The following is an 18,785-nucleotide window of genomic DNA, read 5'->3' as shown; positions in this document are numbered from 1 at the left end:
TGCAGTCAAATAAAACTTCGGCAATGAATGAATTTAAAGGTTTTTGATGTGTTCAGAAGTGTATGATCTAAGCTGGCTAGTAGTTGCAAAAGATACGTAGCACGGTGTACCTCTCGTGGTCTGGTGCAGATGTGTGACCGGGCGCCTTCTGTCAGAGTATGCTCAGCTAAACTAATGAGGTCAGCATCAATGTTGAGGATTTACAGAGTTACTTATTTTGGGGACCAACTAACCTCTATGTAGTTAAGGTAGCTGGAATGGCTTTTCTTTTAGTTCAGGTTCCTAGTTCAAGGTAATCGAACCTCCCTCGTTTGTTTGTCCGTCAATGGCCCTGTGATTATCATCATGTAGATTACAGTGATGATCCACTAGTTTGGTTGCTAAACTGGGATAGTCAGGACTATTTGATGTGTTTTAGATCGTAGCAGGCCCACCTCTGCTTTTTCTGTAGCCTAATAGAAACAGCCTCATATCTCTCAGCCGGAACTCTGGGTCCAGAATATCTTCAGTTGTCATGGGTCCTACTTATCATGGTATAGAACATCCGGTTTTCCAGGTGGTAGGGGAGCTAGATTGTTTATAAGATTCTTTGTATGCTTTCTTACATCATCTCCACGGGAAGCACAGAGCCCTGAATTAGTCTAACTATATTTCTATATGCATTTTAAATATCTTTCTGCACCGACGCACATAGAAATGAGCACTTTAAGCTTGCTCACTACCCTTTCAACTAGTTACCCATAAAGAGCAAATACATTTGACATCCTTGACTTAGCTAACAAAAATGAAAGTTGATTTTAACATGAAAGTTACATTCATTCTAAATATACTCCATTAAACAAGAGGGAAAATAAGAAACTCCAGTAATGTAATAAAGCTGGATAGTGAGTGGCCTAAACAGCCCTAGTGTAGGACGTTTTGGCATTTACAAACCCTTTATTTTCTTACACTAGCAACTTTACCTCTTAAGAGACTCCACGGTTACGTATGAGTCCGATTCTGATTATCCTCTACGAGACCACTCTAACCTGCAAACTGTTGATAATAGAGATAGGACTGGACCAATGATTAACGTCCTGCATAACCAAACCGTTCTCCTGTTTAAACTTCTGTTAAAGCCGAGCACTCATTCTATATGTCAAGTGAATCGTCAGATCAGGACTTATAACATTCTTTTCACTTTTCGTTTTACATACACTTTTCTGCGCACACATATTTAGCTTTACCCTAGAGGTGAACAAACGAGCGACTAGTCGTTAAACCTCTTCAGACTTTAAAACACCCCTTTACCGAATTTCATGACCTCAGTACGTCAGATCCAAAAGTTCTTGATAAAAACTTCACTCTTTGGCTTGCATCATCAGCAGCGATGTGTACAAATATTCTGATGGAACGGTTTTGAACACAAACCAGAAATTGATGTTTGTTCAGTCATTATTTCATGATGCTTTGGCTTTGATTGCTGTCAAAGTTTAGTGAGTTAACAAGGATAAAGTACGAGGGTTTCTGAAAGATAAATTATAGCTACTATCGTTTTAAAGAATTTAAACAATAATACAGAAATATTCTTTAAATACCATAATGTTTCACTCACATCTGTAAATTCATATTACCAATATTTTTGTGCGATATCAATGGTTAGCATAGTGATTTTGCATACTGACTAGAGGCTAATCAATTCAGTGTATATTATACTTCATATCAAGTATCATAAGCTTTATGAACTATTTGTAACTTTTGAAATACAGCTGGTGTCGTAACTTATCAGTATGAAAGACAATACTTATTAGTATGATGTAATGTATGTTGGATTCGAGTTTCACCGAAGACACTCACTAACATACAGTTAATTTTAGCTTCTAAGTCCAAAAAAGTACAAACTGATCATTCTAGACTACATTACCACGGAACAACAAATGCAAATTGATGTATATGTGAGTATATATTTATGTAGATGTATTTTAATATATATTCATACGGACTGAGCTACAAAAAATATACTCTTGGAAACAACCAAAATGAAGTTGAAAATTAGTGATGGTAGAAATAAATTTTCATTCAGAGGAATTTTCTTTAAGCATTGCAACAAACTCTGAAAAATGAATTTAGAGACGAAAACAAATAGTTAGTAACGGAAACAATAAAATCCAGCTTCAGCTACTAATAAAACTCGCAGTGAGCTTACACTGTACTCTGTTTTATCTTTAAATAGCTTAGTATTATGGCGTTTAAAATGCACTTATTACTCCATATTGAAAAAAAGCCCTTTTTAACGTTTTGTCTTGTTAATGGTAGCAGAAAACCGTTAAAAACGAAGAGGTTTTACTGTTAAAGACAAATGTTACTGGTGCCAGGCTGATGGAATCATCTGTCCTCAACCACCGTCAGAGATCAACCAGGACAAGTGAGGTTGAGATGCCACACTCATCACATTCAACTCTGCCAAAGTTCTGGAGCTATTCCAGAAAACCACTTTATCCGCACTAGTACGTTACGGAGATATTGGAAAATGTAAGGCAGTACAAAAAATCATCTGGGTAATTCATCATTGAGTTATGTAAATCGAAGTGACCAACTATACACGATATTTAGAAGGAATAATGTTCTTCGAAGGTTTTGTAATTCGGTTTTCAATTAAACGTTAAAAACCCAGGTGCTAGACGAACCACCAATTTAATACATATTACATTTAAATACCGATTTACTTTGGTTTACTATCAGACTATAATGATAGCTAGTCATTCGAATATTTCGTCACAACTATGATTATATGGATAGTGATCTGTCGAAGGAAGCAAAATTTAATTGGTCAATGAGTGAATGTAGCTATATTTATCTAAACTAAATAAAAGGTACTCTGACTTGCAATAATTCACTTGGATTTCCTCAGTGTTAACTGCTTATAATCTATACTAATAAATCATAGTTTTGGCCCACAGTCTAGTTATCAGTCATTGATTGTACTTTAAGTATCTAAGTCTTAGTTATATTGTATAGTGATCTATCTAGTGATTTTACTACATATTATCTAGTATCAATTCCTATGGGTTGCACTGGTTGTACTATCTTGTATCTTATATATAATCTTCAAAAAGGTGAGATCGTTAAAGAAAATATCAATTTCTTTCATTACATCAGATAGGAACAATAATAAGTATTGAATAAGAGCTTATGGCAAAACAATAAACTTTTAAACATTTGTACTTCTTCTGACCTTCATATGTAACTTTACCATCTCCATCTTGATCAGCTTCAGAGAGCATTTCTTGAACTTCTATTTCTAAAACCCAGAAAGAAAGAGAATATGAAACAAAATGATCTAAATTAAAATGATTGGTTTTTGTGTGTTCATATTGGTTCATTTCGAAAATAGATTTTATTACTAAGTTATTTCACTTGTCAGTTAATTAGAAATTGAACAGTAATGGACAAAAGTGTTGGGTACTATTTTATGATTCTGTGAGAACTATGATTAGTTGAGATGAATCTGTAGTGTCAGTTATTATGCTAAGCCCATATACCTTATTCTAGCTTTCGGACATTCCAGTCTATTCATTCTACTTGAGTCATATTTTGACCTTGTCAATTATTTGCTTATCAGTCTTGATTGTTTTTATATGAGCGTATATGTGTATGCCCTTCTTATTCCATTAATCACATGTCTGTAGCTTTATTTTGTCTGACTATAAATATTGAGTAACGCTTGATTAAAATGGAGTTGGGTTCCCAGCCATCTTCCATACGTGTCATTTTGCTTTGCTATGTTTCATTCGCTTCATGTACAAAATATATGTATTCTCAAGTCAATTCTCGTTATTTGACTTATTTAATTCCGTTATTGGATAACGCGATTATAAGTCGACGATGATATACGAGAATAGGCGATAAAAATCATTCGTACGATCTAAATGGAGTCAGATCAACGGGCCACAAAAAATCTCATAGAGAGTCGAAGTTGTGATATAGTATAGAATAAATTAAGCCCGATAAAATGGTTCGTGAATAACCTAAAAACCTGTTTAATATTTTTTCAACTGGTTGTATATAAATAAGTTTAAAAAAAGCGATCCTCTCTACTGATCAGCGGTTCTGGCTTTCGAAACCAGTTATTTAGAGGAGGGATCGTTTACAATAGTGTGGATTGCTGAGTAATAGCTAATAACAGCTTTATTCAATACCATAAGTTTTGATATAGTAGGAAACACTCATCATCATTTCTGTTTGACATAGGTTCTAACTGTAATGACTTAGAAAGCATATTTCGTCAATGTTCTCAAATATCTCCATCTAACATTCATCTTCAGTCACGAAAGTTTTATTTTACCAATTCAGTGGTCACAATTAGTTTTTACATTCATCACATATAAGACGAGCAAATTCCAATGTATTTGCATGTTTCTTTTTTTTCAAAAAGGATAGATAAGAAGGAAACTATACTAATAATTCGAGTGTTTCCGTTTAGATTTTCCAGTTTTTAATATCGGAATAATTTGTGCGCTAGTTAACAATTTAAGGCTGTATATAAATTCAGCATTTATAATTATTCACTTCAAACAATTCTAGAAATCGTAATATTTGGACAATTTACATGTATCTGCCAAAGCAGTTACATTGGTAGAACAGAAAGGAGAGCCTACGTCCGATTCAAAGAACATATTCCGAAACGTTTAAGATTAAATGGATTAAAAGCATCCACCAGTGCCATCACAAGACATCTCCTTGACACAGGACATGAAGTTGATATACTGAAGTACTTCAAGGTGATTAACAAACAATCAAACTCCAACCTCTTGAAATTTGCCGAAGCATTAGCAATCAAACGTTTAAAACCAGGTCTATGTATACAAAAAGAGACAGTAGTAAATTTTTCTCTACCTTGGTAACAATACCCCCCTTTTTTATTCATTTATTTCTATTTATTCATTGAGTCATTATTGCAACTCTTTCTGAAGTTTAAATTACATCATACATAAATGATTGATTTCAATTCATATTTTCTTTATTACCATTAATCTATTTTCATGAGTTCTAATCACTATTTCAATGTTCCGGAACTTTTCCTCTCAAACTCTATTTTTTCCAGATAAAATTTAATGACATTAACCCTATCAGAATCTTCACTACACCATGATACATTTATTCATCCTTCATCACTCTCTTATGTATAAGTATGTCAATATCTGTAATAATGTTGAATTTCAAATAATTTAGGTTGTAAGCAGCTGATGAGATCCTAACGAAATAAAATGAATTCATATTATTCTGCACCAATCTTTGTTCTTGCTCTATTTAAGATAATAAAGGGAACTATGTGTATGAAATTGGAGAATAGATAACCTAAATGATGACTAGAACTTGAAGAACAATTCTAGAAAGCAACAAAACAACGATCCAATACTTCCTATACTAGGACGAAACGGCCATCTAGTGCTTTCAGGTTTCTCATGGTGGTCTAGCCTTAAATGACTCATGAAATCAACTATTAAATTAAAATGTTGGTTTTTTGTATAATTTAACAGGACTCATTTCATTTTCTCAGTGAATTCGCACTTATCTACTATAATTAGGTCAGATACTTCATCTGTGCAACTTTCCATTTGTCTGTTGTTTTCAATACAAAAAGTTATACTTTTCAAATTATCTTTTTAATAGGTCAAATGAATATGGTGGAATTTCGGAAACCATTATAAAAGCGTTTCAATTTTTGTGGGCCATTAAAATGAAAGACAGAATGTCAGTCAGTAGACAATTCTCAATATGATTGATTAATTACTATTCACGAAACTGTGTTATCAATGTAAGCCTTCAAATAAAATAGTATTAAGAATAATACAACTAACTAACTAACTAAATAACAGAATAGATGTTTCCTAGTGGTAAAATGACCTATTTACATAAAACTTCGTCTGAAGAATAGACGATGGAAACACACAAGTTTTATAGATTACTCATGAATCAATAAAATTGTGAACTGACTCTTAAAATTAATCCTTGTGTCTTAGTGCACAAACATTCGAATTAGCTTTGAAGTATTATTTTCAAATGTCATATGATTAGATTCAGTTGATGATGTGATTAACATTAAAAAGGAAATACATTTAAACAAAGTTAGTTGACATCGTTTCAAGTTCATTGTGATGGAATATCTCAATTGTCAAGTTTTAATTGTAATTTTAAGTGATTATTTTTAACTAAAACTTTAGGCGAGACTATAATTTATGGATGAACCAAACAGATTTAAGATAATAGGTTTTGAGTTTTGGCGCGAAATTCACTCATCCATTTGGTTAAACACAGTTTTGGCATTATAGATGATCTCAGTTCGTGATGAAAACGGTTAATCTAATTCCTAACCCTAACCATCAACTGTAAGTTATAATTATAATTCCTCACGCCGATTTATAACCCTCATTTAGTATGTAAGTAGACATTCTTAAGGTCTCTTTGCCGTCGCTCAAAGGTCGTCCATAAATTATAGTCTCACCAAACTTTAATTGTCAATCAGATTACTGTGAATTAAGTAACAAGATTATCTGTAAAAACGAGTGTAAGCTAGTAAAAAAAGATGAATGTGTATTCTTATGGATTCTAATACATTCAGGAGATGATGTAAAGAACCAGAGAGGTTTAGAGGTTAAGCGTTCGCTCGCGAGAATGATAAGTCTTGGGTTCGAATTTCGCAACGCGGGATCGTGGATGCGCACTGTTGATGAGTCCCACAACGGAACTTAACAGGCCATCCAGTGCTTCCAGGTTTTCTATGGTAGTCTAGCTTCGATTGACTCATGATCTCAACTATTGGAACAACCATAGAGTAGTTTAGTTAGACTTCTATAGATAGAATTTTAGTAGATACTACCAACTTAATTAATTAAGCCAGTACTGGTGATATGTGCAAGCATAAACCTTATCATTGTTCTCTGTTTTCTGTTCAATCGTGAATGTTAATATTCAGAAATGTGATAATGAGTTTGATTGATTACAAGCTGAATTTATTTACTAACACAAGAGTAAATGAATTGTTTCTTTGTGCACTTTGTTCGTTTGTTTTTTTCTTTTAGAAAAACAAATGTTATCAGTAAAATTAGTGTCTGGATATTTTTGCTAAATCTTGGATAATTATATTTGCTCTTAAGTTAATTATAACAATTATGAATACTATAGTTTCACAGTATTTGGAAGCCAAGTTGATGTGAGACATTAAAGAAGAAGAATGTTGTATTTGTAAAATATCAGCGAAAGAATTTGAAGTAAATCCAACGCTTTTTCAAGGAAATATCCTTGAAAAAGCTTGAACCAGATTGCCAGACGAAATGTTGGATTTACTTTAAATTCTTCCGCTGAGACTACAAATGCATTCTTCCTCTTTAATTATGAATACTGAATAATGAACGTATTACTATATTCAAGTGGTTCAGTATAAACTTTTTTTTATAACACAATTTTAGGTTGAATGAACTTGAGTAAACTGTTTTTATAATCGATTAATCATCGGGTAACGATCAATGTCATGTGTGTCAGGTTGAATTCTATTGACCACGTTGCAATTCGGCCACTAGTCTAGGTGACTGGACATCGCGTGCACTATGTAGAGATGAGATGGTGGCTAGAGGTAGTCGACAAGAAATCTTGTTTAGAAAAATTGATCATTATATTACACATTACTTTTCTTTGAAGAAAAGATGCATAAAAATAATCTGCTACATGAACCTACCGGAACAATTGTGTCCAACTCGAGTCATTACTTGACGTAGTTCTGATGCTGTTATGTAACCATCATTATCCTGTAAATGTGAAATAAATTTTGTATAATTCAGTTGTAAGTTTCCTTCCGTTTTCAGTATTCATAAAGGCAACTGATAGGTCTCCTTTAAGTTATGTATAAAACCTAGCTATTGCCATCAGTTAAAGGTATTTTTAAGCGGAGATGGATAGACGCTATCAGTAGGATCTAGAACATATAATTCGTTTTATTTGGGTTTCATCAGAGGGGTGTAACTGCGTCCTAGTGTTGATCCTTACTCTGGAACCCAGCGGATAATGCATCTGGTGTTTGAAATGAAAGGCATTGGATTTGAGTACTGTTTTAAGCTTTAACACAGGTGGATGAAAGTGTATCCAGCTGAAGAGTTTCGAACAGGGACAAACGCCCGTTTCGGATTCCACTACTAGCCACTATCCATCTTTGCTTAAAAAAGTCAATTGTCTGTTTAGAAAAGAGCCAGATATTCGGTTACATCATATTATTCATCTTTTGATTGTTTTAAGCAAATGTTACGAATTTTCTGTAACTTATTTTTATCGCGGTGAAGAAATTCGTAAAAAAAACTGAACTCAACAACAAGTTCAATATCTTCTGGTCTTTAAAACCTTTTCAATCTGCATTAACTGATGCCAAAAAAATATTTTCAAAGTTAAAATTAACTTGACAAAGCGATTAGTTACAAAAGAAGTACTAGAAATTCTGATATTTAGTTGTTACTAGTAGAGTTCATTCAAAGAAGGAGTAACACAGTAAGACGTTATTATATTAGATGATTGTAGCCGTATATCTAATGACTGATGTTAGGACTATGAATCAGTAGATTCGATTGTCATGTCTTGATGTTCAGCTCTCAGCACGAAATCCATAGATCTGAGTTCGATCTCTGTTGTGGCCTTGGATACGAAAGTTGACAGATCATGCAATGTAAGCTAATCACTGTCGGGTAGAGACAGATATCTACCTCAGTACAATGGAAGATGGTCGCGCAATTTTGTGGATTGGTTGAGGCCGTTCAGTGCTTGCAGGTTTTCAATGGTGGTCTAAAATAAACTGGTTCATGATCTCAATCAAAGTATTTTAATTATTATACTTTATATGAGAGTAGAATATCCATTGACACAGTTATAAAATTATTAGAATTTACCGTATCGAATACTTCAAATGCTTCACGTGTTGCTGAAACTTCTTCATGAGCATCACTTTCATTGGATAACAGACGAACAAATTCATCAAAAGCCATTTCGCCATCACCTATATAAGTAAATGGAGAGAAAATTATATTGTTATAACCAAAAAAAAGTATATTCATATGAACAGAGGTTAGTGAAATCTTGAAGAATAAATTGTACAGTTGCAAATTACGAACATGTACATGTTGTGAATTGTTTGTTTTTTTTTCATTCAGTTTATTGATTGGTACTTAATGGTCAACCATCAGAAGTGTTACTCTGTGGTTTATGATATTTAGCATAAAAGTTTTTAAAATTAAATAGATAACATTTCACAGATTTATTAGTTGTTATGGTGATAAAGTTTATTTTTAAAAATATACCTTCTAGAAATTATAAAGATATGAGTTTATTTAATTACTGATCGACGAATGATCAATGAACGCTGAATAGTTGTTTAGATAGCTAGTTTTTATTTAAGGCCTTACTATATAACGTATTAGGAGAGCTGAATGGTTTGTATTCCGTCTTTAAGCTACGCGGCTAATAAGGCGTATGTGTAGGTGAATAAGTGGATCATTTGGTTAGCTAATGTATTAAGGATGAAACGCCAAAATTCAACCACATATTTCTGTCAATTTGGTAAATCATAGATACACATAAGTTATAAATACTATTGCTCGGTATGTTTCACATGATTCTCGTGCAGTCTTGATCTTCTCTTTCTACTTTATTGGTTGGTCAAGCATTAGGAATAGGAATTGTAACTTAATCAAACGTCAGAACTTAAGACTATTTACTTAATCTCGTCAACAGAAGTCAGTTCGTCATTAACATCTCTTCAAATTATACAGGTCTCTCTGTAGAACACTAGTAAATTGTTAGAAGTAATATCAGCCAGTCACAATCGAAGTCACTGAGAGGATATCCCACTATTATTTCTGAAAACTCCGATTATTAGTAATTATCAATACAAACAGTGAATCATTTTGTCAGGCTTATTGATCTTATTAAAAATAGAGGTGTATAGTTCAATTCATTTTTGATAGGGTTTGGTTCGCTAAGCTGGATGGTTTTGTAAAAACTCCATCAAAATCATCCACCTGAGCTACAAATCTCCTCCACCATCTCATAGTTCAATTCAACTAATTAACTTTTATTTTTTTAAAAAAGACAAATTATAGTTTACTTACCATTCATATCTGCTTTATTCATTAACAATTTAATTTGATTATCCGTATATTCTGAACTGACAAGACGTATCAACGTACTAAATTCTTGTCTGCTCACTGTGCCGTCATTGTCTCGATCGATAAATCGAAATATTTCTCGCAGTTCTGCAAAATATCAGTAAAAATGAGATGAATCGAAAGTATTGAATAAGTTAAATGTTATGAGAATTCCCCAAATGCCCTGGTACGGCCGAGAGTGGGGAGAGTCAGCCCTCCCTTACATGGCCAGATGAATACAACCACTTTCAAGGAAGTTTTACTCACTGCCTTCTCGCACCATGTGTGTTGTTTACAAAATTGAGAGGACGAAAAGCGAATGTCCGGCGCTTAAACCGGGTTGGTGGGTATGGAGAAACCACCTAGAGGACTTGGGAAACCCTGATCCCACATCAGTGGTGCACATGGACTCCATGATCCATATCCACAAAACCCCTTCTGAATAACAATTATTCATAGAAATACTGGAAGCTAATTGCAACCTGATAAGTTATTCAGAAGTGAACAAATGTGCATTCATACCGATGTGATGTTTTGTGATGAGAATCAAATATTGAACTCATTAAGTTATTCATTGTTGCATAACATCTACTTAAGTTTAGTTTTTGCGACATACCTGTTAATTTATGGATTCAGTAGGAAGTAAAACCCTTTCAAGGTTACTAGCAGTACCAGAGTTTGTCAATTTTGTTACTATGCCGCCAATTTATTAGTCAGTAGTCTTTAGACCCAAAATTACCCAATAATTATACCGAATTGTTCGTTATCTCTTAAATTGAGAGATATCTCAAATAGTTCGCTACTAGAAACTTTTTATTCAGTTCCACTATGAGGAAATCGTACAACAGTTAACAGATATTATTCTGCCTTTAAAATCACACTACTGTTCAGCATGTAAGTAATATAAAACGATGAAAGCAAACAACTTACCACTAATTCTTTTTCTAGTTACATGACAATCTTTCTGTTGAAATAAAATAAAGATATAAAAACACCTAATTATTAATTCTTTTAAAGTGAAAAATAGTTCTGAAAAACCTTAATCAGATGAGATGTCGTTCTAAAATAAGAAAGAAAAAGAAATATCCTGATACTGTATTAGTATTTCACGATCATATATGAGCAATTTGAAATTTGTATATGCTAAGTACATAAAATTGATTGAAGTTTGACATTAACACCGTCGGACGCAGACTCGGTGGTCTAGTGGTTAAGCTCTCGCGCGCGAGACTGATAGGTCCTGGGTTCGAATCTCGCGACGCGGGATTGTGGATACGCACTTCTGAGGAGTCCCACAATAGGACGGAACGGCCGTCCAGTGTTGCCAGGTTTTCCATGGTAGTTTAGCTTCAATTGACTCATGATCTCAAGCAATGGAAAAATCCTTTTTCTATTGATAAAGTGTGGTGTGGTAATTGGGACAAGTGGAATAATTGTACATAATACTCAAAATTATGTACATTTAAGAATTGACTCAATAAACGATCAATTAACAATAATTGATATGATACTTATCTAATCCGCTGTGTTGATTGAGTTCTATCGATCACGTTATCACGTGGTGGCTGATCCCAGTGACACAACATTACATCACAATTTTTAACCGATAACGTGAGAGTTTAGAAAAATCCAAACTATTTATCAAGGTTATTATTGAAAACTACTAGAATATAGTGGTTTCGGGAAGTTTACTAGTATTCCAAGGCCTAAACCAATATCTAAGCCCAAACGGGTTTTTTCTTTATTACTTTATTTCTTTTCTAGGAAACCTGACGAGAAGCTAGGGATATGAAGTTACTGGATAACAATCTGATAAGGTTATGAAAAGAAATGGTAATATATATTCTAAAGTTTTTAGATCCTCATTGTAATGTGAAATGTCAACTATATAATGATTTGAAAGTTAACATCGTCAAAATATGCTTTCGAATGAAAAATCATCGATATATATGTACGGCATAAAATCTACATCACCAACAGTAAACATTGAATATTTTTTCTTTCTATGATGAAAATTCCTACCCATAATAATGAAAAGAAACTTTTCATACCAGTTTTCGGTATGCTGTCAAGTGTGTTAAGATGTCTTTACGATACTTCTTCTAGAGTACATGATAAGGCTATTTAATTTGTGGATTTCGTGTACCCCCCCCCCAAAGTTGTATAATCATTCAATTATTTCTAACAGATAATGAAATGTACACACAAATACATGTGTCAAGTAAATGATAGTACATATTCCTTGTCAGTTCTCCAGTTCATAGAATGTTTCAGTGCTATATGTATATAAACATTTACACTTTTATTTGTTAAAGTGTTTAAACTTTATATTTCATCAAAATTTAAAGAGTTTTTAAAAGTATTCTCTTAATTACAGATTGATATCAAATGATAAATGTTCACTGAAAACTATACAAAACCTATACAATAGGTTCATATAGCAATTGTTCCCTAAAGATCATGTAGTCTATGTACACCATTGGTTTGGAATCAGGGTTTACCAACTCTCTTAGATGGACCTTCGGTGTACACCAACCCGGTTAGAGCGCCAGACATTCGCTTCTCGTGCTCTCATTTTCGTAGAGAACACACCCATTGAGAGAAGGCAGTAGGTAGTGATTCCTTGACAGTGGTTGTATACATGTGGCTGTGTGAGGGCACTTGAAGAGGGATAGCGGATTCTCCCCACCCTCGACTGCAACAGGGCATTTGTTCAACTTAATGCATCATTCATATTACAAGTGAAAGTTCAATAATTTTTTTGGTCAGTTAAATATCAATTTAACTAAATAAACTATAATTCAATACTTCACTGTTCCATAGCTACTAACTTTGAAGTCAATATGATTGTGGGTATTGGAAAAATTTACTGCATAGGATACCAACCGATAACAACAAATAGAAACAATGTTGATGACGGTAGAATTACATATATATCTTCTGAATTAATTATTGTTAGTACATGTAAACGATACTATTTAACCAACTAACTATATAGGAATCAGTCACACTGGTCAACAGCGGTTTTTTCTAGATTCAGTATAATATACAAGTAAATGACTTATACATACATACTACTGAATAGCTTTAAGCAACTTGGATGAGACTACTTACTCAGTCTTATATTAATATTTATGATGAAAATTCTCTTTACATCAATTAAATCTTTATAAACTTATCAGTTGAATGATATTTTATATTATATGTTGTGAATACCTACTTTATTGTTAATAAACAGAAAATGAAGTCAATTTTTTGTAAACAATTTAAATTATAATAATGAATCGATTGAATTTAGACATCAACATAATTAGATACCGGCTTAGTAGTCTAGAGGTTAAGAGTTCTCGCACGAGACTGAAGTTCCTGGGTTCGAGTCATGAATGCAGGATCGTGGATGTGCACTGCTGAGGAGTCCCACAAACAGAACGAAACAGTACTTCTAGGTTCTCAATAGTGATTTGGTTTGTATCAACTCATGAATTCAATTATCATAATGAGCTATGACCTATTCAACAAGACATTGATTCTAGAACAATATATATTTGCATACATACAAATGTGTACACTTTTCACTTTATTTAAAACTTATAAATTAAATAGGTTTATGCATTGGTAATTACTATTTTTACACTGAATACAGTTTCAATTCTACACTTGAGACTTTAATTAATTTTCCTTAAATGAAAAATTCGAATTAAATACATTCTATTGATGAATTAAACTTTAGCTGTAGCTCTTCTTAGAGTTACTACCATTCTCAAACTCTAATAAATGAGGAGGATTGGGCATAAGGTCAGCAATCTCATTCTATAGAAAAACTCTTATTAAAAAAAAGAAAGAAGAAAACGCCAATCAGATTAAACAAAAGTAACTAAGGCACTAATAATCTTTCTTATATATATAATTCATTAAAGTATTACATTTAACGTTAATTGCGTGATTATTATTAGTAGTATAATCAATACTATAATATTACAATCAATGTAGATATCATCATTGTATGGTAATAATTATTATTCAATATTCATTGTTTATTTATTAAAACTAGAAAAAAAAATAAACAAGAAATTATGAAGGTTAACATAATAGACATGAAAGAATAAAACAAAAAAAAAGAGAGTAGATATATAGTTGAGTGAGTGAATGAATGAATGAATGAATGAATGAATAAGTGAATCAGTGAGTGAATGATAGACAAAGAGTAATAACAAAATTGTATAATTCAACTTAGATACTCCTTAAAAAAAAATATGAAATCTTTAAAATAAATTATAAATCTATTATATTTATATTGTCAAAAGTTACACCCAACATAAATGAAAGAGTTTTATATTTAAGAATAAAGAAAAAAACAAAAAAAGAAAAGAATCAAATTATAGAAAAAAAGAAAGAAAAAATGAAGAAAGAAAAAAACAAACAATAAAAGTCAATTTATTTTCTCAAAATTTTATTTCTAAAAAAAACAACTTACAAATTACATGTACTTTTATTTCATTTTAAAAAAAATTAAATGACTAAAACAAGAAGGGGAAAGGTAAAATGTTTTTTGTTTTGTTTTAAGTGGGTGGGTGGTTGGTTGGTTGGGGGGGGGACAGTAGGTGGGAACAGGAACAAAATTAATTCTTTGTTATTATAAATAGAAAAATAGAAAATATTTAAATCATGAACTAACTAAGTACAGCATGAAAAAGTTAAACAGAAAGAAAATGGGTTTTTCGGGGGAGGGGTGGAGGAAGAAAAATTGATTCTTAAAATAAATAATTTAGATGAGGAATTTATACCCAATTGAATCTATAATAATTCATCAATTCAATTACGAACTTTGTGTACAAGAAAATATCATGTCCACTCCCTTATTTTACCATGCTAATTATTATCTGCTTCTTTTTATTCTTTCTTATTTAGTAGACAGCCTCTTTAGCTTGTAACTTATGAGTCCAGAAACTATTATGTAACTTAAGCTCTTGATTGTTAGTCACTTTAATAGTTGATTTCATGAGTCATTTAAAGCTAGACTACTATGGAAAACCTGAATGTATTGGCAAGCCGTTTCATCTTAGTATGGGACTCATCAATAGTACGTGTCTACAATTCTGCATGCGAGATTCAGAAGCTTAGGTTTCGTACAAACGCTTAACCTCCAGATAATTGAACCGGTATCCATCTAAGTTAATCTCCAACTTCAACTAATCCATGATATTGCGCGACCGTCTTCCAATGTCTTCAGTCGGTAACTGCCTCACACCCGACACCGTTCAATTCCACTGATCACGGCTTTTCACTAGAAATCCGAGAATTCTGTCTTGAAGCCAGTCACTAGTGAGCACGTCATAATTGTCAGTTGGTAGTTGTATAGATTATTATATATGATTGCTTGTAGTTGTATAATTTTTAAGTAACTTTCATAATGAGGCTGATAGTGAATTATCTTCTTGTTAAAGGTAAATGATATTTAAATTCTAAGGTACTAGGTGGTCGGTGTTGGTCAACAGCAAACCCTACTTGGCCTGAGCTCTGTGTTATTCAACACTCATTTTCAAGACCCATCTATAATCTTGAAGGAAATGGTACTCCAGGATTACGTACAGACTACATCCAAACATTTATTAGGTAAGCAGAGTGCAAATGATTTCTAATCATTTGGACAAATGGCCATATTTAGCTTGATTGATAGATTTTTACCGGTACCAAAAGACTAGACAAATATGACGATCGTTATTACTCAACAATCATTCGACTATAAATTCAAGAGTTTATGAACATTTAAGTAATGTCATGAATTTTTTTTCGAAACTTTATCTCCAATAATGCGTTTATATATCCTTCGACATCTAGTTTGATTACTCTCTTACAACTTAGATTAATCCACAGAATGTATATGCATAGAGTGCAAATATGTATAATCATCACCATCATTCATTGTTACCTGGGTCAGCATTCATTTCACTCAGAATATAACTCAATAAAAAGTTTTACCTACTCAGTTAGAACTCCGTAATACCTGACAGGAATCAGATTACTATTAAGCATTGAATTCACATGGATGAAATGTGTAGACAGCATATTTTTCCAGACTAACTTGCTAACTAGAAATCCTACTCTCAAGCATCCAATGAAGAAGAGAGAACTTACTAGGAAAGAGTATATATATATACATAACTTAGTAATTTGGTTATCTACGTTAGTAAAGCAGTTTAAACTATTGAATTTGTAAATTACATAGTTATATTAAGTCATCGATTGATCAATGCCAACTATTGTCTAGTTCAAAGTAATCAAATTTGACAGTTGACTAGAGAAGAAAATGACATAACTTTGTGTATTTAGATATAAATCTTCATTTGCACTCTTGTATTCTCTCTTGCAACGGGATGTATCAATCTCCGTTAAATTACAACAAGTAGCAAGTATCAGTTTCAACTAGCTACACCAGTGTTACTTAAATTATTATTATTATTCTATTCTAGCTAATTGTTTGATTAATGTATTATTATTACTGTGGTGTATGCTACATAATGTTGATAGATTTAAGTAGTATGTAACACCAATCAGAAGTGGAATATTTGTCAAAAGAAGATTGAGAAGAATGAACTGAAGAGAACAGAAAAGAATTGGAATAAAAACAGAATTGGAATATTCATCAAGGATTTAAGGGACAATTGAAAGAAGACGTGTAAATAATGTACTGAATATATGATTTCCACATCTTACTAAACCACTGTATGATTGTACAGCAAACAATAAATGAATCTTTCTCCACCTAAGTGCTCGTTCACTACATTACTACATCTACTTCTACAACTAATAACAATGATGATAAAAATTCGACTGTTAATTCAATCGGTTCGTTCGGTATAATGCGTTTTTTATTAACAGAGAAAAATATCAGAAAAAAGGTACTTTATTATTTATCATTTTGATAAACTTGTCTATCTTGAGATGTTAGATGGTCGATGGAAGTCAGCAAGAAACTTTGGACAGCGGTTTCATGTTAGTTGACGCCTGATAGTAAGATAAATTTATAACGTTGTGGGAACTGATGCTTTCTGTATGAATTAAACTCATATCACATGGCTTCATATTGCGTGGCATTACTGATGAACTTTTCGGGCCTCAATTGGTATCCTATAAGCTGAGGTATTCTCAGCTTACTCTCAAACTGCAAAGCATAGTGTTACAGGTTCTAATCCTCCGATAAGTACCAGTTCCTCCAACATTGCAGATTTAACTTCCTGATGAATGCGGAATAGCATGAAACCGTGGTTCAAGATTTTCTGTCGACTATCTCCAACGAAATAAAGTCGAAACATACCTCGCGTCATGGTGAGTCACTTGGATTAATGGTCAAATTGTAATTTGATCAGTTGAATTCACTTAGTATTAGGGGATTAAGTAAACATGACATTAGTCACTAATCGGTGATGAGTAACTTTCAAAACTTAAGAAATCCGTTAATTTCAGCCACATATATGTGTGTAGGTGAGAGTGTAATATACATACAACTGATGAAGTTCAAAATAAAATTAAGCATTTTTTTCAGTATTTTTATCGTAGATACAATAAATTATGAAACACATTGACTGAAATGACATGACATTGATTTATTCAGACCTGTTTTCTTGGATTGATCGTACATAATATTCTTGTTGTTCCGTTTGTACTATTTAAACTTGGATTAATTCTTATTTGGTTATTTATTTATTCTCTGAAGAAGTGGCTTACACTAAGTCACGAAATGTCAGAAAATCTAATTTTTCAACTTATTGGGATATTACAAATATATTATTTATTTATTCATAACAGTCTACCCAATCCTCAATTTATTCGGACTTATCAAGTCGAACCTTAGTTATGATACCTAATTTACCATTTAGATGTCGACATTTCTAATTTTAACTAATTTATGGCTTTGATTCAGATCACAAATCAATCTAAAGTTTGATAAACATTACAAACTTATACACAAAAGAAAGTTGTTTCATCTCAGAAAGAGATTCCTTAGCAGTGAGCATCCATGAACTCTTCAACTCAGATCAAACATATCACCTTCAGTCCAGTATGCGGTCAATACTAGGATGAAACAACTGTCCAGTGCTTCAAACTTTCTAGTGGTTATCTAACTTGAATCAGTTCATGATTTCAACAACAAAATAATCCATGAATCTCTACGACTTCCATATTGATATTTTGTGTCAGTTTTCAGACTCAATGCCAGTTCATAATGAAAATCAATCCCAAACTGAATGAATCTCGTAAACTTCCATGTTGGTTACATCATTAATCAATGAATTCCATTAAAACAAAACACACTCTATTAAGATAATCTTTATAATCATATGAATTACTGTATAAAATTGAATTCTTTACTTACCATTAATTTTTCATCATCTTCACTAGTTTCCACATCTATTTTACTTCCTCTTGGACTATTCATCTATTGTGGAATAAAATATGAAACAGAATTGACAAAATGATTCTTACATTAAATATTTTTTTCTTTCGTTTTGTTTATTGTTATGATTTTCACACTGTTTTAATTAGTTCTTTGATAAGGAATTATTATTATGATGATAATGATGATGATGGTGAATTATTCACATTAGAGATGAGATATTGAAC

At 32.4% G+C, this 18,785-nt stretch overlaps 1 protein-coding gene across 1 annotated transcript; it reads right to left on the bottom strand.

Moving 5' to 3' along the window:
• Positions 1–1,923: 1,923 nt before the first annotated feature.
• CML2 (putative N-acetyltransferase 8B) lies at positions 1,924–18,785 on the bottom strand. Its single transcript, XM_035731294.2, has 8 exons — positions 18,648–18,785; positions 18,538–18,600; positions 11,094–11,127; positions 10,128–10,271; positions 8,910–9,016; positions 7,715–7,784; positions 3,215–3,280; positions 1,924–2,092 (listed from the first exon to the last, which is right to left on the bottom strand). Exons 2-8 carry the CDS (start codon positions 18,598–18,600, stop codon positions 2,055–2,057), a joined length of 522 nt encoding a protein of 173 aa, XP_035588150.2. The 5' UTR covers positions 18,648–18,785; the 3' UTR covers positions 1,924–2,054.

Source organism: Schistosoma haematobium, chromosome 7 (assembly GCF_000699445.3).
Source record: "Schistosoma haematobium chromosome 7, whole genome shotgun sequence".
Lineage (NCBI taxonomy): Eukaryota > Metazoa > Platyhelminthes > Trematoda > Strigeidida > Schistosomatidae > Schistosoma > Schistosoma haematobium.
The sequence above is the reverse complement of the archived record's forward strand: the minus strand, read 5'-3'. Positions and strand labels throughout refer to the sequence as shown.

What these genes read in the sequence shown, in the direction of transcription:
- CML2 (XM_035731294.2), bottom strand. Translation starts at nt 18,600, where the DNA reads ATGAATAGTCCAAGAGGAAGTAAAATAGATGTGGAAACTAGTGAAGAT. An exon ending in AAGATGATGAAAAATTAATG is followed by an intron (nt 11,128 to 18,537) that starts GTAAGTAAAGAA and finishes TTATTTCAACAG; the next exon opens with AAAGATTGTCATGTAACTAG. An exon ending in CATTTGAAGTATTCGATACG is followed by an intron (nt 7,785 to 8,909) that starts GTAAATTCTAAT and finishes TCACATTTACAG; the next exon opens with GATAATGATGGTTACATAAC.